Genomic DNA, 24,458 nt, shown 5'->3' with positions numbered 1-24,458 from the left:
TTTTCTTAAACTAAAAATAAAAAAAATATCATCGCATTAATGCTGTGAAACTATAACTTCAATGGTTCAAAGGATATGATGGTTAAGTTGTGATTCGAGAAATAAATATACTATCAATAATAGTTTAATTTGAAAATTTTATTCTAAATATTCCAAACTTATAACTATTATGTACGATCTTAAATCAATTTTATCATAATATATACCAACACAGTTGTCACGTATTCCTATTGATAGTGAACACTAATAAAAGAAAAAAAAAACATAAATTTAGATATTTGTCAAATAATAGATAATAAGTTTGAAAAAAAAAAGTTAAACACGTTTGACCCAAATAACTAGACGAGTAAGCAAATCGTAGCAATATTAGTGATTGAATTGTATCTATCCTCACAATTTATTTCATGATTGTTTTGGATTGTCCCACAATCCCAACAAGGTTATCTCTAGTAGATTGCCTCTTCAATTCTCAGATTGATATTTTTTTGTCACCACTTTTCTTTTTGTTTTACACAAAAAAAAAACATAATTCATTTAATTATTGACTCCAACTTACAATCTTAAGCTACATTTAAAGAAAAACTAAGGTGTAGTCTTTAACACCATTAATCTTTGAATTTAAAAGATTTTATTTTTTTAACAGTAAAAAATATATTATTTTAGTATTGGGAATTGAAAAAAAAAATAGAATTGTGACGTTATTATGTCCACCATGGCTTGATTGTGGGACCTCGTCCAAATAGTATTATCTTACGTGTACTATTTTACAAAGCAGGAGACGTTAAAACTCATATGACAAATCATATCACATGCATATGATTAAGGTCGAGTTGGCATTTTCAAGGGTATTGTGGGACCCATCTAAGCTTCTGTCAATTGGGCCGTCGGCGCAAATGGCTGCTTCTGCCCGAATAATTATGTGGACTTGGCAACAACTCATATTCTTTCTGTAGAGCCCAATTGTTGGGCCCATGGCCCATGTCAATTGACTTAGTCGGCTAGGGGAAGCCCTTCTTCTCTCTTAAGAGGCAGGAATATCATCATCATCATCATCATCATGATAATAATATTAGGGTAGGGCTGGGAGAAAATATCATCACAATGATTGAATGTTAAGAAGTATCACATCAGCATATAAAAATTTTGCATGGTTTGGTTTTATAATAATTAGATAAATACGCTATTTATATTGATTTTGAGGGATTAATTTTGGTTAACTTATTTATAATCTTTTGTCTCTTCTCTCTCTCTTTTTCACATTTGTTGAAAACATGGCGGCTATGGCCAAAACTGGTGCCTCTTGCCCTTCTTCTTCTTCTTATTCTCTTGTATTTGTCGAAAAACGACAACGATAGACCAAACCACCGATGGTTTGACTGTTTTTTAGTTCTCGTGCATAGTTAAAAGGATCACTTGGCTTATTTTAATTAGCAACTCTGAAGATAGCAGCCGGTGTTGATGAATGTATTAAAAAATATATAATTTATTTTTACAATAAAAATAAATTGTGATTTTAATTGTAGGTGTATTATATTATATAATATAAAGTTTTGAATGAATGGCGTAGAGAATGAGTGGGGATTAGATTATGGGAAAGCAAGCGAGAAATGGCCTCGCAAATGGAGAGAGTTGACAAATGTTCTTTTCAGCTTAAAATGAGTGATTGGCAGGGGCTGCTTTCAGCCCGTGCCAACCCCAGCTAAACAACAATAATATTATATATATATATATATATGTAAAAGCCCAAGTAGAGCTTCAACTAAATATTAATATAATCCAGTCCCAGGACTTCCCCTACATCCGTCCCTGATGGCTGGACGTATGCTTGTAGCGGCAAGGAATGGATTTTAGGGAGTGGTTAATACCTACAAGTATTCTAATGCTCAAACAAGTAAGATTATTGATAAACTAAAAATCATATATCTTAACTCTTGATAGAACTGATTTATATAGAAAAAGAAATTTTCCTGCATGTATGTTCATAGGGCATTGCATGATGATAGAACTAGATATTTGGTGCTAACGAGACTATTTAACGGTGGTATAGTGTCAATGAAATTTTTATTAAATATGGATAAGATTTGGAGCGGAGTAGAAATATTAGGAATACAAAAGTGATAACAATCATCACTGACAGGTGGAAGGGGTCAAAAAATTGATGGAGGTCCTGGGCTTCTATTGGGCCAGGCTCGATCGGGCCGAAGCGGTCCAAAGAAGAAGAAGGAATAGCAGCTTGCGAGAACGAAGAAACGCAGTCTCAAATCCGCTTGGAAAAAGCTGGAAAGATGGAAATCAAATCATTATGTCATGCCTATTTACTTAATTAATTTTTGTATTCCTTTTCCAACTTTGCCTCGTCAATTGGTCAATCCTCCACACTTTTGGAAGGGTATTGAAAAACATCATTGCGACTGAGATGGCCGGATTGAATTTAAGGTTCCATTTTTAAGAAAAAAAAATATTAAAACATTTAAACATCATAACAAAGTGTTAAATACATGTCACTTATTACTTCGTCATTTAGTTAAACATATATTTTCTCGACTCAATGGTTTGACTGTTTTAGTTAAACATTTTTCTTATTCTTATTCTGTTGTATTTGTCGAAAAACGATAACGATAGACTAAACCACCAATGGTTTAACTGTTTTTCAGCTCTCGTGCATAGTTAAAATGATCACTTGGCTTATTTTAATTAGCAACTCTAAAGATAGCAGCCCGTGTTGATGAATGTATTAAAAAATATATGATTTATTTTGACAATAAAAATAAATTGTGATTTTAATTATAGGTGTATTATGTTATATAATATAAAGTTTTGAATGAATGGCGCAAAAAATAAGAGGGGATCAGATTATGGGAAAGCAAACGAGAAATGGCCTCCCAGATGGGGAGAGTTGACGAATGTTCATTTTGGATCAAAAAGGGTGATTGGCATGGGCAAATGTAGGGAAAGTTGGCACGGGCTTCAACAGCAGTAATATATATTATATATATATGTAAAAATTCAAATAAAGTCCCAACTAAATATTAATATAGCCCAGTTTCAAGGCTCCCCCTACATCCGCCTCTAACGATTGGACGTATGCTTGTAGTGGTAAGGAATCTTTATATCTTTATATATATATAAAAGTAGGATAGTCTTGAAAAAAGAAATTTCTCCCCAAAACTTGCATTAATGATTTGTAATTAATATTTATTGCATTAATAATTTAAATCTTTCAATTGCTTTTAAATAATAATTAGTAATAAAATTTCTCCCCAAAACTTGCATTAATGATTTGCTTTTAGTACTTATTGCATTAATAATTTACGTTTTATAATTTACAAAATCTTTCAATTGTTTTGAAATAATATGTACTAATTATTGTAAAATTAATAATAGATTTTAAATACACAAGTTTTTCAATACATTATTATGTGAATATTAAATATTTAATTAATCCGTTAATCAATAAAAAATAAATACTATTTATGAAGAATATGAATAGACATTTAAACTATTAATTAAGTCACATAAAATTATTCATTTATATAAAATTCTATCTTTATATAATATAATATAAATATTATATATTATAGTAGAATAGTATACAAATATTTCTTCCCTCCAAATATCTACCAAACTATTTTTTACGTCTAAAATTTATATTAAACTTGCATGAATTTTTCAATACTATTAATTAATCAAAAATAAATATTTTCTGTTAGATCTTCTCATCAATTAATCCGTCATTCAATCAAAAATAAATATTATTTATGAGAAATATGAATAGACACTTAAAGTATCAACTAGGTCACGGAAAATTATTCATTAAATAAAATCTTATCTTTGTATAATATAATTTTTATATATATAAAAGTATGATAGTTTTGAAAAAAAAAAATTTCCCCCCAAAACTTGCATTAATGATTTGTAATTAATATTTATTGCATTAATAATTTACATTTTATAATTTGCATTAATAATTTAAATCTTTCAATTGATTTGAAATAATAAGTAGTTATAAAATTTTCCCCCAAAACTTGCATTAATGATTTGCTTTTAGTATTTATTGCATTAATAATTTACATTTTATAATTTACAAAATCTTTCAATTGTTTTGAAGTAATATGTACTAATTATTGTAAAATTAATAATAGATTTTAAATACACAAGTTTTTCAATACATTATTATGTGAATATTAAATATTTAATTAATCCATTAATCAATAAAAAATAAATACTATTTATGAGGAATATGAATAGGCATTTAAACTATTAATTAAGTCACAAAAAATTATTCATTTATATAAAATTCTATCTTTATATAATATAATATAAATATTATATATTATAGTAGAATAGTATAATATATAGTAGAATAGTATACAAATATTTCTTCCCTCCAAATATCTGCCAAACTATTTTTTACGTCTAAAATTTGTATTAAACTTGCATGAATTTTTCAATACTATTAATTAATCAAAAATAAATATTTTCTGTTAGATTTTCTCATCAATTAATCCGTCATTCAATCAAAAATAAATATTATTTATGAGAAATATGAATAAACACTTAAAATATTAACTAGGTCACGGAAAATTATTCATTAAATAAAATCTTATCTTTGTATAATATAATTTTTATATATATAAAAGTATGATAGTTTTGAAAAAAAAAATTTCCCCCCAAAACTTGCATTAATGATTTGTAATTAATATTTATTGCATTAATAATTTACATTTTGTAATTTACATTAATAATTTAAATCTTTCAATTGCTTTGAAATAATAAGTAGTTATAAAATTTCCCCCCAAAACTTGCATTAATGATTTGCTTTTAGTACTTATTGCATTAATAATTTACATTTTATAATTTATATTAATAATTTAAATCTTTCAATTATTTTGAAATAATCTTTATATATATAAAAATAAGATAATCTTGAAAAAAGAAATTTCTCCCCAAAACTTACATTAATGATTTTTAATTAATATTTATTGTATTAATAATTTAAATCTTTCAATTACTTTGAAATAATAAATAGTAATAAAATTTTCCCCCAAAACTTGCATTAATGATTTGCATTTAGTACTTATTGCATTAATAATTTACATTTTGTAATTTGTATTAATAATTTAAATCTTTCAATTGTTTTGAAATAATATGTACTAATTATTGTAAAATTAATAATAGATTTTAAATACACGAGTTTTTCAATACTAATCATGGGTTTTCCAATACATTATTATGTAAATATTAAATATTTAATTAATCCGTCAATCAATCAAAAATAAATACTATTTATGAGGAATATGAATAAACACTTAAACTATTAATTAAGTCATAGAAAATTGTCCATTTATTTAAAATACTATCTTTATAACTCTATTCTATATATATATTTATATAATATTAAAATATGATAGTCAAACAAAATATTTTGCCAAGCGTCAATCAATGGTGAATTTTTTCCCTCAAAAACTTGTATTAAATCAAATATAGTGATTAATTAATTATTAATTACTTTAATAATTATACTATAGTCTTAAAAATGTGATATCTTAACAGATTTATAAAAAATCATTTAAGGTTGTCACATGTTAGGGTTTTTCAATACTAATTAATATTTAAGGTATCACATTTTTAAGACTATGGAAGAAATCAAAATTCTTATTTTTAAAATTTTGTTATTATTAAAAAAACTTATTCTTACTCATATTTAAGAATTTTAATTTATATTTATAATTATAATATAATAAATAGAAAATAACAAACGTCTTTGAGTGAATATATTATAGATTTTATAATATTTATTTATAAATAAATATAATATAATAAAAAAATTATAAGTATTTTGTTAAGTGACATACTTAATATATTAATTATTCTTTAGTACATTGGATGGCAGTACATTGAATTAAAAGTATTATTTATTAGCATATTGAATAACGAATAATTAATTAAACTTAAATTTTGATAAATAATTGAAAATTAAATAATATATATATAATTATTAATTCTGTTAAAATTATTTAAAATAACAAGTTTATTTTTTTATTTTTAAATTAAATTCTCCCGTGTATCACATGGGTTCACCACTAGTAGATTTTAAAGGAAGGTTAGCATCTACAAGTATTCCGACGTTTAAGCAAGTAAGAGATTATTGATAAACTAAACATCATATATCTCGAGTCTTAATATAACTAGGTTATAAAGAAGAAGGATAAATTTTTCAGCATGCATATTTTCATTGGGCATTGCGTGGTGATAGAACTAGATATTTGGTGCTAACAAGACTCCTTAACGGTGGCATGGTGTCAATGAAATTTTTATTAAATATGAATGGGATTTGGAGCGGGCGTAAAAATATTACAAATACAAATCGTCACTGACAGGTGGAAGGGGTCAAAAAATTGATGGAGGTCGTGGGCTTCTACTGGGCCAGGCTCGATCGGGCCGAAGCGGTCCAAAGAAGAAGAAGGAATAGCAGCTTGCGAGAACGAAGAAACGCAGCCTAAAATCCGCTTGGAAAAAGTTGGAAATCAAATCAATATGTCATGCCTATTTATTTAATTAATTTTTGTATTCCTTTTCCAACTTTGCCTCGTCAATTGGTCAATCCTCCACACTTTTGGAAGGGTCATGAATAACATCATTGCGACTGAGATGGCCGGATTGAATTTAAGGTTCCATTTTTAAGAAAAAAAAAATATTAAAACATTTTAAACATCATAACAAAGTGTTAATTACATGTCACTTGGTACTTCATCACTTAGTCATTTGGTTAAACATACATTTTCTCGACTTAAAAGTTAAATTGAGAGTGACAGACAGACAATATGACATGAATGAAAAATAAAAGTTTAATGTAGGAATTGAACAATTAAAACTAACTAAAGATTCAATAATTTTTAATAATTTACTCTAACAAAAATAATTTCATAATTTTAACCAATCACTTGAAAAAAAAAAGACTCACCCAAGCAAGCATGAGGCCCTTATTCAGATTATGAAGATAATAAGCATAATTAGATAGGAAAAAATAAAGATTAGTTCACGTGCAACGTTAGATCTCATAAATTCAGTCTCTCACATTCGAGCAGAAGAAACCAAAAACACACCCTCCAAACAATTTTCATGCAAATCAACATAAACTTTGATTCTGACAATTCCCCACATTAGAAGCTAAGGCGGTGTTCATTTCGTATTTCAGTTTTTAATTTATTTTTAGTTTTGTATTTTGAGTGTCTGTTTTGAGATTATTAAAAACACGTTCTTTTTATCATTCTAAAAAATTATTTCTCAAAATAAAAAATTAAAAAAACATATTTATTTTAAAATATTTTATTCAATAAATTTGATTCAAAGTTGTAAATATTTATTAATAAATTATAAATTTAATTCAAAGAATTTAAAATATAATATAAGAGATAATTGATAATCTAATTGTATACAATACATTAAAATTACAAAGTATTTTCTAAAATCATTTTTAATTTGACTCAATTATTAATTCCACGATACATTTGTTTTTACCTACAAATTGAAATTTGACATTAATTTTGAGATTTAGATTACTCACAACATAAATATTAACAAATATATAAATCATAAAATAGCAAAATATTGATTTATCTAAAATTTTAAAAATATCATCAAAAAAGTAATAAAAAAAATTATATTACATATTCAATTTGAGTGTGAAGGGAAGGCAATGGTGGAATGAAAAAAATAGCAGAAGGGAAAAATGATAGAAAGGCAAAAGGGCAGAAGGAAGAAATGACTGGTGGTAGTAGGTATGATGGCGAATATGGGCGTAGCCGATGGTGGTAGATCTAGGCGTGACAAACTGTGGTGGTGATGGCGACGGTAGGTGTGGAAGACAAACAATGATACTGACTAGAGGAAGATGAATGATGACGGTTAGAGGGACTGATCTCAATTGCTAGTTGATGATGATGGTGTTCTTTAGAATATAAGACAAAAATATAAAAGAGAGAGAAAGAGAACATAATACAAAAGAGGCATGAACGTTTTTTGTGTTTTGCATTTTAATAGCATGTTTTGATTGAAAAATGCCAAAACACATTTTTGGTATTTTGAGTTTTGTGTATAAATTTTTTTTATGTTTTAAAAAATATGTTTTTGAAAATAAGTAAGTACCCGTGACAAAAACAACATGCCTTAATCTACACAGCTGAACTCAATTCTAATTTCATCACCCTTTATGGTATTTATGATTGTCATTCGTTGGTTGAAGGGAATTCTTTAATTATTTATATATTTTTAATATTTTAATTAAAATTTAATCCTTACACTAACTCGTAATTTTGTAGATATTTCCGTTCACAGGCTTCACAGATAGGGAGAGTTGAAGAAGAAAAAGGAATAGCAGCTCGCAAGAATGAAGAAATGCAGTCTCCCATTGATATGTCTAAGCAAAAGGTCAAAACAATATTAAGGCTCACTCCAACGCAGCTTCTAATTATGTTTTTTATTATATTATAAATAATTTATTTTATATTTTAATTTTATCTAAAAAATTGTAATTGCTCTCTATTTTATTTTTTATTGCACTCTCTATTTCATTTATTTATTACTAAACTTTAATTCTATTTATTTTATCTTTAATTTTTATACATATACAAAATCAATAATCAAATATATAAAATAATCAAATACATGCATAAATAAAATCAATAATTAAATACACAAATCAATAACCAAATTAATAAATATACAATATCACTAATCTAATACACAAATAAATAAATAAAAATCAAAATCACAAATCCAATTCGTATGTGTAAGACGATGAACAACACGTCGCGGATCCTACTCATCGCCGTTGGTTTCGCTTGTTGTCACTAATGGTGCTTTCACTGGTTGTCGTCGTTGTCGAATCTGATAGTTGTTCATCTTTTGCTACGTTTGCAACTCACTTTCTCTGGATCTATTGGTTGTAGCGGTTGGAACTAATTTTCTCTAACTAATTTAGTATGTGAATCATGTTTGGCTAAGCCTTTTTTCGACGTTGATGGCCATTGTAGAGAAGAGATGGCTGAATTAGATCACTAATTTTGGTGAGGTTTTGAGTTTTGCCAAAATTTTGGCGAGTAATTTTTGCAATGGCAAGCAGTATTGAAGGTGAAAATTTTCATTTAACTCGCTATTATTTGACTTAACAAGCAGAATAACAACCTCGTTGGAGTCAACAAAAAGATAATTGAGAGATTACAAGCCCTCCAATATCTTCTCGAGAACAAATGACATGATATTTCACGAATAATTAAGAATTTACATCAATACTATCATACCCAATATATATTTATATTTATATTTCACTAAAACTAAATTAATGTATCATTGGTTTTTTAACAATTAATAATAAACCAAATACGCTAAAAATGATATTTCTTATCCATTAAGATCAACAATGCAAATTACTTCCTCCAGCATGGCCACTGGCACACCTTTTTGGAGAACTCCATCAATGGTCACACCTTTTCATCAATAGTTAGTTAATGGTAAAAATATAATATTATTAACGGTAGTTTAGAATCAAAATTAAATATAAGGTTAAATACTACAAGTGATAAAATTAAAAAAAAGTAATTCTAAAATTAAAACACATTTGATATATTTTTATATTAATAATTATAAAAAAAAAAGTTGTGCTAAACTCTTAATTCACCTATGAAATTAAATTTAATAAAGTCAATTTAATATGAATAATGAACCATTATTTTATCAAAGAAAAAGCTGGTAAGATGGAACTCAAAATCATTATTTTATGCCTATTTATTTAATTAATTTTCGTAATCCTTTTCCAACTTTGCCACGTCAATTAGTCAATCCTCCACGCTTTTCGAAGAAGGTTCACGAAATACGTCATTGCGACCGACGGCCAGATTGAATTTTAAGGTTTCCGTCTTTTTTTTTTTAATATATTAAAACATTAAACAACGTAACGAAGTGTTAAACATACATTTTCTCGAATCAAAATCACTTTAAAAATTAAATTGAGAGTGACAGACAGACAGACAATATGACATGATTGAAAAAAAAAAAAAGACTCACGCAAGTGGGAGGGAGGCCCTTATTCAGATTATGATGAGAATTAGCATAATAATTAAATGGAGAAAAAACGGAGATTAGATCACGTGCAACGTTACAACCCATATATTCAGCTTCTCACGTCCAAGCAGGCAGAAGAAACCAAAAACCCACCCTCCAACCAATTTTCATGCAAATCAACATCAGCTCTGATTCTGACAATTCTCAATCCTAATTCGTCACCCTTTTGTCCTTGCCCAGCACCCTTCTATGACTCTCTCTCTCTCTCTCTCTTTCCTTTATTTTTTTATTTTATATTTATTTAGAATCATGCTTGTTTAATTATTTTGTACATCTTAAATTACATAAGAGGTATTATGATCAAAATACCTTATATCTTACATGCACTTCACGCGTCTTTATGCGACTCATGAGGGATATTTTTTATCATTGATATATCTTTATATAATTGAAGGTGTACAGAAAAGTATACAGTAGCATTTTCCATTTGTTTATTCGCTTCTTTGTTTTTTGTTTTGTTTTCCTTTTTCAACCACCCTTAAACTTCGCTGCCCGGCTCTTCAGTTTCGTACTTTCACGGACTTCTTTGTTCAGCGCAGGAGACCAAGGTACCTTCTTCTACACTCTACGCTCTTGCTGTAGTATTGAGTCCTTGGTGGTTTAACTGTTTGATCTGCTTTCTGGTTGATTCATATCTGGGGTTTGATTGGAATTTGGTGTTTTATCTACGACTGTATTGATTGATTTTGGATGGTATTGATGTTATAAGCTGTTTCTGTTGGGTTTTTTTTTTGAGTTTTTGATATGAAGACTCCATGTTTGTGTTCTGTCTCAAGTGGGTGGGATATGTGCATAACAGGAGAATTAAGTCCTTGAGAATACAGAGATTTCAAAATCTTCTATCTTGATTTTCACTTCTTAGGTTTGGGTGGGATTTAATCAGAACTTAGTACGTGGCTTGTAGTTGATCGGTGGTTTTGTAAATTGCTCATGTCATGAGATCACAAGTTATTGGAATTGGATCGGAGTATTGATGAACTTATTCTTAGAGCTCATACAGTTCGCATCCTCTGCAATTAAAACTTAAAAGCAGGCGACTGTTAGGAATATTGATGATCTTGCAGCGAAAATGAAACTTAAGTTAATATTAGAGGATCATATGAGAGAGGAAGTTCAGTGGTTTGCTTGCTAGGTATACTTAATCCACGTCTTATTTTTCTCCGGTGCAACCTGCAATCAGTTTAGTGGAGTTTTAGTAGAAGTAGAATAAGCAGCTCCTCCTGGTCCTACTTTTTGGATGCACCATGTCTGGAGGAAGACATTTTTTGTGAGCTCAACCTCATTCTCATATTTTCATGCTTCATATAACCTGTCCATTCTAAATTTGGACACATTTAAAGGAGAAAATAGGAACTTTCATGATCTTCTGAAAGCTCTCAGAAGTACTGCTACACTGTGTCATAACAGGATGCTTGAATTGAAAAACAGAATAATCCAGTAGAAATCTCAAACTATTCTGTCAACTTCAGGAAAAATCAGATTTTGTTAAGGAGAAAGTTGGTCATTTATCAATGGATTTTATTTTTTAAAACTGATCAATCTCGAAATCAATTGAATATAACTTGGCTCATAATTAGCCCACACCAACGCATTTGCTGAAAGGTAAGAGCATGAAGGATATTTACATATGTATATTTATGTATGGTTGAGAAACAGTTCCATAATTCTTTAAATGCTGATTTCCTTTCAACAGTTTGGTGGTTTAATTGGTGATGGCATGAAGCAATCCCCATCCATTGATGGCATCTCGGAGCTTGATATGATAATATGTCTTTGATAGAATGCTTTTGTATTAACGAAGGAAGAGAAGACTACAAACTCGTTGATTAAACAAATCTGTGCCTGCAGTGACCAAAGCTCCTCTAAACGATAATACCTCTGAAGAAATGCAAATATACCACATTAATTGGCACTGCATTAGACTTTATTAATTGGATCTGGAGGTGAATACATGGCTTAAAGCTTTAAGAGTATAAAATCAATTTTGGTACATTATATCAGCCAAATTATGACCCTGCATTTACAACCAAGCTAATAGTTAATCCAGATGGATTATGATTAAGATTTGGGTTCTGTGCCCCTTGTGTTCTATGACAATTCTTCATAGGATATTCTGGAATCATTGTTACTGTTTCTTTCTTTCTTCACCTCCTTTCTACTAGGGCATATTTTATCTCCATGTTCACTCTGCTTTCACTTTAAGCATACATGCATCACAGCACCTTGATACTATTTTGTTTTATCATTTCAAAATTTTGAAGGTCGGACTATATCAAAATAACTTGGTCTGATCCTTGTTTAATTTCTTGAATTTATTTCAGAACTTCCTGGTATACCAGAAATAGTGCTTCAGAGAAATGGATGAGATAACCAATGTTATGGAGTATGAGGTCATTGCAAAGGAGAAGTTACCAAAGATGGTCTATGACTACTATGCATCAGGCGCAGAGGATCAATGGACTCTTAAAGAAAATAGAGATGCATTCTCAAGGATTTTGTAAGTTTCCACCTTGATAATTGTACCCCCCCCCCCCTCCTCTTTTTCCTTCTCAAGTGATTCATTGCATTAGATAGCAATGGTAAGTTTACTCCTTTGTGATTGGATATTCTTGAGTTTGAGTTGTGGAAACAATCTCTTTGCACAACAAGGGTAAAGTTGTGTACAAAAACGATCCTCCTCTGACCCTCGTAGAATGGAGAGTTTCATCTACTGGGGACACTGTTTTTTTAGTGATTCATGGCTTTGCTCTTTATTTTGTGGAAAAATGAATAGACCATGATGAAGACTAATTTCTACCAATACTTCTTTTATCACATATTATGATCAACTAGTAGAATTCAGGTTTGGCTTCTGGTTCTCATCTGAAATATATTTTTTTCCCTTTAAAACATAGGTTTCGACCTCGCATTCTTATTGATGTAAGCAGTATAGACATGACAACAAGTGTCTTGGGCTTCAAAATTTCAATGCCAGTCATGGTAGCTCCAACAGCTTTCCAGAAAATGGCCCACCATGAAGGTATGTGGCTATTTTTACCTGAACTTGTGTAATTTTTATTTTTATTATATTTTTCTGCTGCAATTGGTGTGCTTACATATGGATATACATGTTGATGGATTTGAACCGCATATACAAATGTTCACAGATCAGTACATTTTCATTTCCGATGAAATTTAAAGATGATTTTTTATATTGACTAGAGTGACAAAAATCAACCATGATGTTTGATTCGTAATCCTTTACCCATGTAGCAATCTGGCATTATTTAAATGGATTTGTATAAAAGATCAGGATACCAGAAGTTTGCTTGGAGACCTATGAGTACCTCATGGTTTTGCATTGTTCAAATCATCTATAAAAACTGTGACTATCTTCTGCCTTTTTAATTTCTTACGGAAAGGAGGTTTCTGTTCTTCATGAACACTAGCATCAGTCAGACAATTTTGATGTAGGTCCTGTAGCATTCAAGTCTTTCAAGATTTGACATCAAAATGATCTGAGAATTTTCGTCTTCTGGTTAGTTGCTTTTAAAAAGTCCACCTTGAAGCTTGAAAATACATTCTTTCATTATTTCACGAACAGAGAGAGAGACAAAAGATAATAAAATGCTTCATTAACCCATTTGGGGTTTCAGCTACTTTATTAAATACTCCTAGAACTAATACATCAAAATGACAAAAATGCCATTGTTTATTCAGCAACAGAAGCAACAGAAATCAGAAATATAACATCACAAAATTATTACAAGACTAACAAAACTATTACACAACTAAAATACTCTAATACTTCCCCTCAAGATGGACTATGAACATTGAGAATAGCCATCTTGGAAAGCAAAGGAAAGAACCGAGCAGCAGACAAAGGTTTGGTAAACACATCAGCTAGCTGATGTTGTGTGCGGATAGGAAGAAGTTTGAACACGCCATCGGTGAACTTGTCTCGAACAAAATGACAATCTAACTCGATGTGCTTGGTGCGTTCATGGAAGACCGGATTAGAAGCAATGTGGACAGCTGCTTGATTGTCACAAAAAAGCAAAGCAGGAGCTGTAGGAAAAATCTGAAAATCAGTAAGGAGTTGATTAATCCAAATAATCTCACTAACAGTAGAAGCGAGTGCCCGATATTCGGCTTCAGCAGATGATCGAGAAACTGTGCTTTGCTTTTTAGCTTTCCATGAAACTAAAGAATCACCAATAAAAACACAAAAGCCAGTAATAGATCGCCTAGAATCTAGACAAGACCCCCAATCCGAATCAGAAAAAGCACAAATTTGTAAGGAAGAATCTGTAGAAAATAACAAACCTTGACTAGGTGCACTCTTAAGATATTGTAAGAGATGATGTGCAGCTTCAAGATGAGGTTTTCTAGTCTGAGAAACATATTGACTAAGTTTATGGACCACAAATGTAATATCAGGCCTAGAAATGGTCAAATAGAGCAAACGACCAACTAGATGCCTATAAACAGACGGATCCGCAAGCAATTCACCATCAAAATAACTCAGTTTGACATTAGGAATCATAGGCAAAGTAGCAGGCTTACTTGAAAGAAAACCAGTATCCTCAAGAAGTTGGAGAGTATAATGCCTTTGAGAAAAGAAGATACCTTTAACCGATTGAGCAATTTCGAGACCAAGCAAATACCTCAAGCATCCAAGGTCTTTAAGCTTAAACTGACCATGAAGAAATGCTTTAAGGGAAGCTATTACTGCAAGATTAGAACCTGCAATGATGATATCATCAACATAAACGAGAAGTGCTACAAAAGATGCACCAGTACCCTTAGTAAAAAGGGAATAATCTGACTTAGATTGATGAAAACCATGTGAAACGAGAGCATTAGAAAACTTAGAAAACCATTGCCTCGAAGCCTGTTTAAGTCCATATATGGATTTATGAAGTTTACATACCAGTCGCTCCCCCTGATTAGGAGCTGGAACCTGAGGCTTATACCCGAGTGGAAGATCCATATAAACTTCTTCAAATAAATCACCATTAAGAAAGGCATTATTAATATCAAGTTGAACAAGAGACCATTTATTTATAGCAGCTAAAGCAAGAAGAACTTTAACTGTGACTAACTTGGCAACTGGGGAAAACGTATCAAAGAAGTCCAAACCTTTTTGCTGGGTATATCCCTTAGCAACTAAACGGCCCTTGTGTCTTTCAATAGAACCATCAGACCTATATTTTATCTTATAAACCCACTTGCATCCAATGGAATGTTTATCATGAGGCAATGTAGTAACAGACCAAGTATTATTCATATGCATAGCATCTAATTCAGCTCTCATAGCATCTCTCCAATGACCATATGGCACTGCTCGATGATAAAACTGAGGTTCAAAATTGGAAGAAACATTGAGTAGAAAGGTTCTGTGAAGGACAGACAAAGCTGAATATGAAACATAATGGTGTAAAGGATAGGTACAGCTGGAATCATGAATGGAAGTATTAGTCAGCAAATTACAATGAAAATCCTGTAGATAAGAAGGAGGTTTGCTGATTCGAGAAGACCTGCGGACTGTAATATCAGGGAGAAAATTAGGGCTGGAAGAATCAGATTCTGCTACATCTGAGGATTGAATGGGTGAATCATGTTCCAAGGAATGAGAAGAATCAAAGTTCGAATGGGGTAAGACCAAATCTGGAAAAGGATCCACCACCTCAGCAGGAGAGCTGATAGAATGAAAAGGAAATACATTTTCATGAAAACAACATCACATGACACAAATGTATTTTTGGCAGCAATGTCATAAAGTTTGTAGCCTTTCATACCCGGAGGATATCCAAGAAAAACACAAGCGGTAGCACGAGGATGAAATTTTGCCCTATGAGAAGACAAAGTAGAGGCAAAACATAAACTACCAAATGTGCAGAAGAAAGTATAATCAACAGATTTTTGGTAGAGAAGTTGGTAAGGGGATTGATTTTTCAAAATAGGAGCAGGAGTTCTATTAATCAGGAAGACAGCAGTGAGGATACAATCACCCTAGAATTGAATAGGCACTCTAGACTGAAACAATAGTGCTCTAGCTACATTAAGAATATGTTGATGCTTACGTTCCACTACGGAATTTTGTTCAGGCCTTTATACACAAGAAAATTGATGTATCACCCCTTTTGTAGCAAAATAATCCTGAAATTTGAGCTTAGGAGCATTATCTGACCTAAATTTCTTCACTTTTGTGTTGAATTGTGTTTCCACCATAGAGAAAAATTTAGGGACAATAACCCTAGCATCAAACTTTTTCCGCATCAAGAAAATCCAAGTAAATCGTGTGCAGTCATCAACTATGGTGAGAAAGTATCTATAACCAGCATATGTTGGAACATAATATGGACCCCAAGTGTCACAATGAACTAAGTCAAAAGCATGTGGAGATAGATGGTTATTAGACACAAAAGATAACCTTCTTTGTTTAGCCAATGGACATATGGAACAAGAAACATCCTCAGTGTTTTTATACTTCAGCAAATCTTTCAAATTTTCCATCTTATGAAATGAAATATGCCCAAGCCTATTATGCCAAGTATGTTTGCTTATAACATGGGCCATATGAGTAGAACAAATACATGTTCTATCTACTGGTTGACATTCAGAATCAATAGAATCAGCATCAATGACATATAAACCTCCGTGAAGATTACCACTGCCAATCATCTTCGAATGTTTGACATCCTGGAGAATATATGTGCGAGAGAAGAAACTAAGACTCATACAATTTTCTTCTGTAAGTGCACGGACAAAGATCAAATTAAACTTGAACTGAGGCACAAACAAGACATTCTTAAGCACTAAACAATGACTAAGCAATACATTTCCAGCATATAATACAAAAATCCAAGAGTGATCTGGTAGAGTAATATATGTGTTTTGAATTGGCCTAAAATGAACAAATGAAGACTGATTGAAGCATATATGACTAGTGGCCCCAGAATCCACTATCCAATACCTAGGATTATTGAGAATTGGACTCACGGAAATAGAAAACCAAGTACCTGATGCTTGGTCTTGCGAAGCATCAGGTTCTGCCCGTGTTTTAGCCACGTTTAGATGAGTGTTTAGCATGTTCAACAGATGCTGATATTGTGTAGGACTCAACGTTTGCATAAAATCTCCCATAACCTGATTATTGCTGGACAAATTCTAATGAGTCTCACATACTTGATTAACAGTGGAATTCATTTGATTAGGATGTATTTGACTAGGGTTTCTCAGCTTGAACTTATATCCAGGAGGATACCCATGCAACTTATAGCACTTGTCAATGGTGTGACCATGAAGCCCACAGTGTGTGCACAATGATCTTTCTTTCTTTGTGGACCGACCATGACCAGTTTTATGCATATCATGTTTAAATTGAATAGAGCAGAATCATTCCCAACAATCTGATTTACTACATTCCTCTGATTTTCTTCTTGAGAAATTAGAGCAAAAACTTTATTAATGGGGGGAATAGGATCCATTAATAGTAATTGACCCCTGACTTGAGCAAAAGAATCATGCAAACCCATTAAAAACGACATCACATACTCCATGTGATAATGTTCTACTAATGCCCTAGTGCCTCCACATGAACAATTTCCGCATGTACAAACAGGCCTAAAATTACCAAGTTCATCCCAAATAGTCTTCAATTTGGTAAAGTAAGCACTTACAGACAATGAACCCTGAGTTAGGTTCATTAATTCTCGCCTCAGCTGAAAAATCCGGGGACCATTACTCTGCTGGTACCTCTCTTTAAGGTCTGTCCAGATATCTTACGTCGACCCAAAGTATATGACACTCGTGGAAATTTCCTTAGACACAGAGTTAAGTATCCAAGAAATGACTATATTATTGTTCCTTAACCAGGCATTAAGTAAAGATTCATCACCTATTGGTTTCAATATGGAGCCATTTACGAACCCTAGCTTGTTCTTCACCAACAAAGCGATCACCATCGCACGGCTCCAGGAGACATAGTTATCTTTGGTTAATGGATGGGACACCAGGACCAGGCCAGGGTTGTCAGAATGATGTAAGAAGAAAGGACTCATTCCGTCGTCAATGGCGGAATTAATCCTTGATGAGGAAGATGATCGATTCTCTGTCGCCATAGATAAAAAATGAACGAACAGTTTGGTTGATTAAGAGGAATCGCAAGATTCGCGATTTCCAGAAGAAATCTTCGAGCAAGGGAAAAAATTTCAAATCTAAAAAAAATTTCAGATCTCTCAATCTCCGAACAAAGAAGATACGAAGAGAAAATTTCTGATCTCTCGATCTCCGAACAAAGAAGATACAAAGAGAAAATACGAAGAAATCAAAAAGGGAATCCGAACAAAGAAGACTCACGGAATCGTTGATCTTCGTATCACAGATCTTTTGATCTTCGTATCATAGATCTTCGAAGATTCGAAGAAGAGGCGAAGCAAAGCAAGAAGCGAAGCATGCGGCGACAGAAAGAAGCCCTAGGGTTTCAAAACTGCTCTGATACCGTTTCACGAACAGAGAGAGAGACAAAAGATAATAAAATGCTTCATTAACTCATTTGGGGTTTCAGCTACTTTATTAAATACTCCTAGAACTAATACATCAAAATGACAAAAATGCCATTGTTTATTCAGCAACAGAAATCAGAAATATAACATCACAAAATTATTACAAGACTAACAAAACTATTACACAACTAAAATACTCTAATACATTATGAGTTCCTGAAGACTATATGTTTACCTCCACTGTTCTTCTTCCAGAAGTGATAGCAATATATATGCAGTTTCCTTATCTTCAGTATAATACAATCTGCCACATCAAACAAGTAATCAGTTGCAACCCATAGCATACTTGATGGAACTTGAAAATATTTAACAAGATTTTACTTGTTGGATATTAGTAACCCTAGATGTCTGGTGAAATTGGCACCCTCTAGAATCATTTGACCTTGATTGCTTCCAAACATCTTCTTCCGAGCACTAGAGTGAACTTTAGTGAAAGGAAAGAGAATCTAAGACTATTGAAACAGTTTACTCATTTTTATTTTTTGCGAAACTAGACCAAGGACTTTGACCCCATGGCATTAAGGTTGCCAAGGCAAACTGGTTTCTATTGGTCACAGTCACAGGATTTGGTGCTCTTTGGTATCATTGACCTTTATTTCCACATTTTTAAAATATATCAGACTTTTTAAATGAAACATTGGCTAAAGTTGATGTGAAATTAGACGTACACTCCTTTGTTACATTTAGCCAAGAATTATCTATTGATTTCATCTCTTCATGTATGGCTATTTCCTAGGCTCGAGATGTATCTAGTTCATGGTGATTGAGTTGGCTATTATTTAGAATCCATTTTGATATGAAAACAAGAGACTTGATTTACTGGGTGCAGGAGAGTATGCAACAGCAAGAGCAGCCTCTGCAGCTGGCACAATTATGGTCCATTTTCTGACTCTTGTTATCTCGTTTTACTAGAATTCCGTTAACATGTAACAGTTCATTTTCTGATACTGGCTTCTATTATGTACCACTGTGGCCTTGGGACTACAGCAACTTTAACTGTAAATATCACCAATGACCATGTCCCTGGAATTCACTTGTGCATGGTTGGTTGTTCCAGACATTGTCCTCATGGGCTACTTCCAGTGTGGAAGAGGTTGCTTCAACAGGGCCTGGCATTCGCTTTTTTCAGCTCTACGTGAGTTTATCATTTTTTTCCCAATCTTTGTAATGTGAACGGATGTAATCCTTTTGTTGGGAAACCTTGAATTATTCACCATACCTCATTACCTACAAAAAAAGGAAAAAGAAGAAAATTACTCTAAACTTATCTGAGCACATTTGACATTCCCAAGCTTGATTTTTTTTGTGAAATTTATGGATTTCACCAATTCCAGAATGAGCACGCATTGCTGACCAAACAACTTTTTACCCCTGAACTCATCTTAAATTGTCAAATTCTTGATGTATTCTCCTCAATTTGTTTCTTCCAGTATATTTGTTCATTATTTTGTTGTTGTTGTTGTTTCTGTTGTTTCATTATTAACTGAAATTCCAAGTTATTCAATTGAATCTGAATGTTGTTACAGCCTTATATATTTTTAATTAATTTGTCTTCTTATCCTTAGGTTTTTAAAGACAGGAATTTAGTAGTACAACTCGTTAGAAGAGCTGAAAGGGCTGGTTTCAAGGCAATTGCCCTTACTGTGGATACTCCAAGGCTTGGCCGTAGAGAAGCTGATATTAAAAATAGGTGAACTGAGGCATAAACACTTAAAAATTTGGTTTAATCACAATTTTTCTTGCACGTGGTTCGATTTCTTCTGACAATATTATTTAATTGAATCCTTTATTTTGATCTTCATGTTTCCCCTGCTCCTAAATTCTGTGTGGGACTACAGATTTTATCTACCACGGCATTTGACATTGAAAAACTTTGAGGGACTAGATATTGGCAAGATAGATAAGGTGATCTACACAAAGATTTACTTATTCTAGACAAAAATACCTTTCATTTACACAATGTGCTTGTTAACGATAAATTACTGGGATACTGTGCAGACCAGTGACTCTGGACTAGCTTCTTATGTTGCCAGCCAAGTTGATAGGTCTCTTAGCTGGAAGGTGATTTAGCTTTCTCTGTTTTACCTTTGCCGGGTTATAGGCTGAAGCTAATATTCAGTTACTGTTTTTGCATTTTGGACAGGATGTGAAGTGGCTTCAGACTATTACCCATTTACCAATCCTAGTGAAGGGTGTCTTAACTGCCGAGGACGGTAACTTAGTAGTCTTAAAAATAAAGGAGTTGCCTTTGCCTTCTTGAGGTCCTACATCTGGACTTGCTAATGTTCTCATCATCTGATGCACGTTTTCGAAAATCATGCAGCAAGGCTAGTAGTAGAAGCTGGAGCAGCAGGAATCATCGTGTCAAATCATGGAGCTCGGCAACTTGATTATGTCCCTGCAACAGTTATGGCTTTGGAAGAGGTGTAATGGTTTGCTTCTTACAAGTTCATAGTGTTAAACAAGTGTTACTGTTGGAATTTTGTGTAACAGTATTTTAGTGAGGCATTGTCAAGGAAGATGTCTTCGTGTTAATTTTTGTGCAATACAGAGTAGTCATTTTTATTTTAGATGCAAAAACCATCCTTAATATACTTGAACTTCTCTCCTTGCTAAGAAGTTTCCCAACCAATTATTCCTACTTGTCCTTAAAAATGTCTTTTCGATGTCACATAAGCTAAAGCAATTTGGATAATTCTGATATAGTGGTGTTCCTGCAACTAACTTAAAGGTTGTTAAAGCTGCCGAAGGCCGAGTTCCCGTTTTTCTGGATGGTGGGGTGCGGCGAGGAACAGATGTTTTCAAGGCGATGGCTCTTGGGGCATCTGGAGTCTTTGTAAGTGAATAGGATGCCTTGGTTACATTTCTAATATTTTTTTCCCTTACTTGTATATTGTTAATTTGTTAGCAACACCATAGCCATGCTCCTAGAACACAATGGCCCAAAAACTGTATACGTTTTATGCTTAAAATCTTATGACAATTTGCAGATTGGGAGACCAGTGGTGTTTGCATTGGCTGCTGATGGAGAGGCTGGTGTGAGAAAGGTACTTCAAATGCTCCGCAATGAGTTTGAGCTAACCATGGCGTTAAGTGGTTGCCGCTCGCTCAAGGAGATTACTCGCAAACACATTGTGACCCCATGGGATCCTCCTCGTATGGCGCCCAGGTTGTAGAGGTAATCTCATTCCTGAGAGGCTCTGATCTTCTGAAAGGATAAATTTCAAGAGCTGCTATTTCTCTAGAATAATGTTTTGAAACTGATGGTTTCTAGGAAAAAACTGAATAAAATGATATTTGTGGTTCAGAGCTGCCATTTATGTGTATACCCTTCTTGAACCAGAATATATGATTCTGTTTCTCACTGAACCTTTTTCCTTTGATCATCTTCAAAGGACATGGTTTTAGTTTAAAAGTAATAAAAGTGTGATTGAATGTACTGCTATCTCATTGTGTACTTGCTATCAGTTTTCTGGGTTCGCTGTCAATTCCACAGAAAATGGTTGCAAATGAACCTTGCAGCTTATTCATTTTTGAAATGGATGAATATGATATAATATCTTTAATGGTGTTATAAAAAAAGAAAAAGAAGATAGGTAAACAGTCAACTAATAAGCTCAAATGGACATGTGGCCAAATGCATTGTTTCGAGGCATCAGATTGAGCTTAGCAAATGATCACACTTTTCATTTGCTGACAAAAATGGATAAAAAGACTGAGAACAACATGGAAGCAGCTTTGAATTAACCTAAAAAAGAGGGAACAACCATATAAATTAGACATTTCATACAAAGATCACAAGAAAAAGATGAGATATATATATTGCAGAAGGTCAGCTGATAGATCTCAAGATTGTCACTTTTTCCTCATAGGAATAACTAGCAAAGGCTGTTCCTTCTGTAATGTTACACCAAAACTTTCATTCACGTCTATCTTAGAAGGATCCTCTCCATTAGGAAGGCACCAGTGAAAGCTACTGATCAATGAAGCTAAAATCAAGTGAACTTGCTTGCTAGCCAAGGCTAGCCCAGGGCACTGTCTCCTTCCTGACCCAAATGGCAAGAACTCGAAATCGTGCCCTTTGAAATCGATATCTGAGCTCAGAAATCTTTCAGGCTTGAATCTTAAAGGGTCTTCCCAGACAGTGGAATCGCGCCCGATTGCCCAAACGTTCACCAAAACCTGAGAATTCTTTGGAATCGTGTAGTTCAGAACCTTGCATGTGTCTAGAGCTCGGTGAGGGATTAGGAATGGTGTAGGTGCATGGATTCTAAGGGTTTCCTTGACACACGCATGCAAATATGGGAGTTTTGAGAGATCAGATTCTTTAATGGAGTCTGTAGTCGTTTGTGTTTTGAGCTCTTGGCTGAGCTTTTCCATGGCATCTTTGTTCATCAGGAGCTCAGTCATTGCCCACTCAATCGTTATGCTTACGCTTTCTGTCCCTGCACCGAATAGTTCCTGTAAATCAACAAACCAGAGAATCATTTTAGTAAAAAAGATGAACAAATAAGAATAATGATATTCCATCTGGGAGCCCGAAGTTATTGGGCTGCAGGACAAAATGACCAAAATGCCCATGCAATGGTAATGATTGTTGAAACCAACACAAAGGCTTTTTGGTCATTTTGTCCAGTTGACCATTGAATTGAGCCACCCAAATTGGACCAAATACCATTGCTCATCAAATAAATCAACGGGAGCCAACTAGTGAGTTTGCATACCGAGATCAAGATGACAATTTGTTCATCAGTGAATCCATTTGCTATCAGAACATCCAAGAAATCCCTTGGCTGATCGAGACCATTATTGCGCTCTCTTCTATCTCTGATTATAACTCCCCACATTTTGATCAATCTTCTATGGCATTCCAAGGCCTTCCTCTCAGCCCCTGAGGATCCAACTTCCCCAGCAAACCAGGATAAAGATCAGCCACATTTGGAGTAATGACCAATTTCTTCATGGCTGAAACAATCTCCTTGAATTCTCTTCCCACTCCACCTCTCAAATCTATGAAATCCTTGGAGAAACAAAGGTTAGATAAAACATTAGAAACCAAAGTATGCACCACTTCTCCTATCTCCATCACTTTCCCTTCCTTTTCCCCCAAGAACTCCACCACTTCAGCTGTCTTCCTCTCCCTCAGAGCGGCTCCCGTCTCGAGCACCTTGGCCGAGAGCAGCTCGTTCCTGCACAACGCTCGCAGGAGCTTCCATCTCTCGGTGCACTCAGGAGCCCAGATGAAGGAGGAGCGTTCGAGAACAGAGGCTGAGATGGGAAATGCCTGTGGAGCACACCGCCCAGACAGCAACCGGTCCTGTGATTTGAGGACTTCGGTGGCAGCTGCCGGGGAGGAGGCCACCACGAGAAGCTGACTGCCGAGCCTAAGAGAGATGAGGGGGCCGTGGACTCGGGCGAGGTTGGAGAGTGAGACGTGGGGCTTGAAGCCTATTTCCATGGCGTTGCCCAGAATTGGCCATGGACGCGGACCCGGTGGGAGAGTTTGGCCTCTGGAAGGAGGAGATTGAATGTGCTTCTTGAGGATGAGAAGAAGAAGAAGAAGAAGAAGAAGAAAGAGTGGATATAATAATGCATAGATGTCTGAATTGGCCCAAGACTGCATTGCATGAGATAATGGAGCAAAATTCATCTTCACATGTAGCTACAATAACTTCAACTTCTATCTATGTGACTATGATCGGATCATATAACTTCGCCGGGGAATTTAAAGTCGATGGAAAGTAAAATTTTACCCCACAGAAAATATTACTAATATGATATGGCCAC

At 33.3% G+C, this 24,458-nt stretch overlaps 3 protein-coding genes across 5 annotated transcripts; 1 reads left to right on the top strand and 2 right to left on the bottom strand.

Moving 5' to 3' along the window:
• Nucleotides 1-10,503: 10,503 nt before the first annotated feature.
• On the top strand, nt 10,504-22,116 carry LOC127793028 (glycolate oxidase). 3 transcript variants are annotated; one of them, XM_052323776.1, is made up of 12 exons: nt 10,504-10,670; nt 12,444-12,619; nt 13,017-13,141; nt 19,501-19,547; nt 19,729-19,806; nt 20,237-20,361; nt 20,510-20,576; nt 20,670-20,732; nt 20,815-20,884; nt 20,995-21,095; nt 21,403-21,528; nt 21,603-21,616. In XM_052323776.1, the coding sequence occupies exons 2-11, from the start codon at nt 12,480-12,482 to the stop codon at nt 21,517-21,519; spliced, it is 933 nt and encodes a 310-aa protein (XP_052179736.1). In that variant the 5' UTR covers nt 10,504-10,670; nt 12,444-12,479; the 3' UTR covers nt 21,520-21,528; nt 21,603-21,616. The 3 variants fall into 3 exon arrangements, with proteins under 3 accessions (XP_052179736.1, XP_052179733.1, XP_052179735.1); XM_052323773.1 differs by lacking the exon at nt 21,603-21,616 and adding an exon at nt 21,662-22,116 and having other exon boundaries at nt 10,505-10,670; nt 21,403-21,507; XM_052323775.1 differs by lacking the exons at nt 10,504-10,670; nt 21,603-21,616 and adding exons at nt 10,688-10,815; nt 21,662-22,116 and having other exon boundaries at nt 21,403-21,507.
• Nucleotides 22,117-22,526: 410 nt separating this feature from the next.
• LOC127793160 (probable (S)-N-methylcoclaurine 3'-hydroxylase isozyme 2) lies at nt 22,527-23,518 on the bottom strand. Its single transcript, XM_052323943.1, has 2 exons — nt 23,396-23,518; nt 22,527-23,132 (listed from the first exon to the last, which is right to left on the bottom strand). Exons 1-2 carry the CDS (start codon nt 23,516-23,518, stop codon nt 22,527-22,529), a joined length of 729 nt encoding a protein of 242 aa, XP_052179903.1.
• A 5-nt stretch (nt 23,519-23,523) lies between these two features.
• LOC127793159 (probable (S)-N-methylcoclaurine 3'-hydroxylase isozyme 2) lies at nt 23,524-24,321 on the bottom strand. Its single transcript, XM_052323942.1, has one exon. It carries the CDS (start codon nt 24,319-24,321, stop codon nt 23,524-23,526), a length of 798 nt encoding a protein of 265 aa, XP_052179902.1.
• Nucleotides 24,322-24,458: the final 137 nt, after the last annotated feature.

The sequence above is a fragment of the Diospyros lotus genome, unplaced genomic scaffold (genome assembly GCF_014633365.1).
Source record: "Diospyros lotus cultivar Yz01 unplaced genomic scaffold, ASM1463336v1 superscaf1, whole genome shotgun sequence".
NCBI lineage: Eukaryota > Viridiplantae > Streptophyta > Magnoliopsida > Ericales > Ebenaceae > Diospyros > Diospyros lotus.
This window is presented reverse-complemented; position numbering and strand designations above follow the sequence as displayed.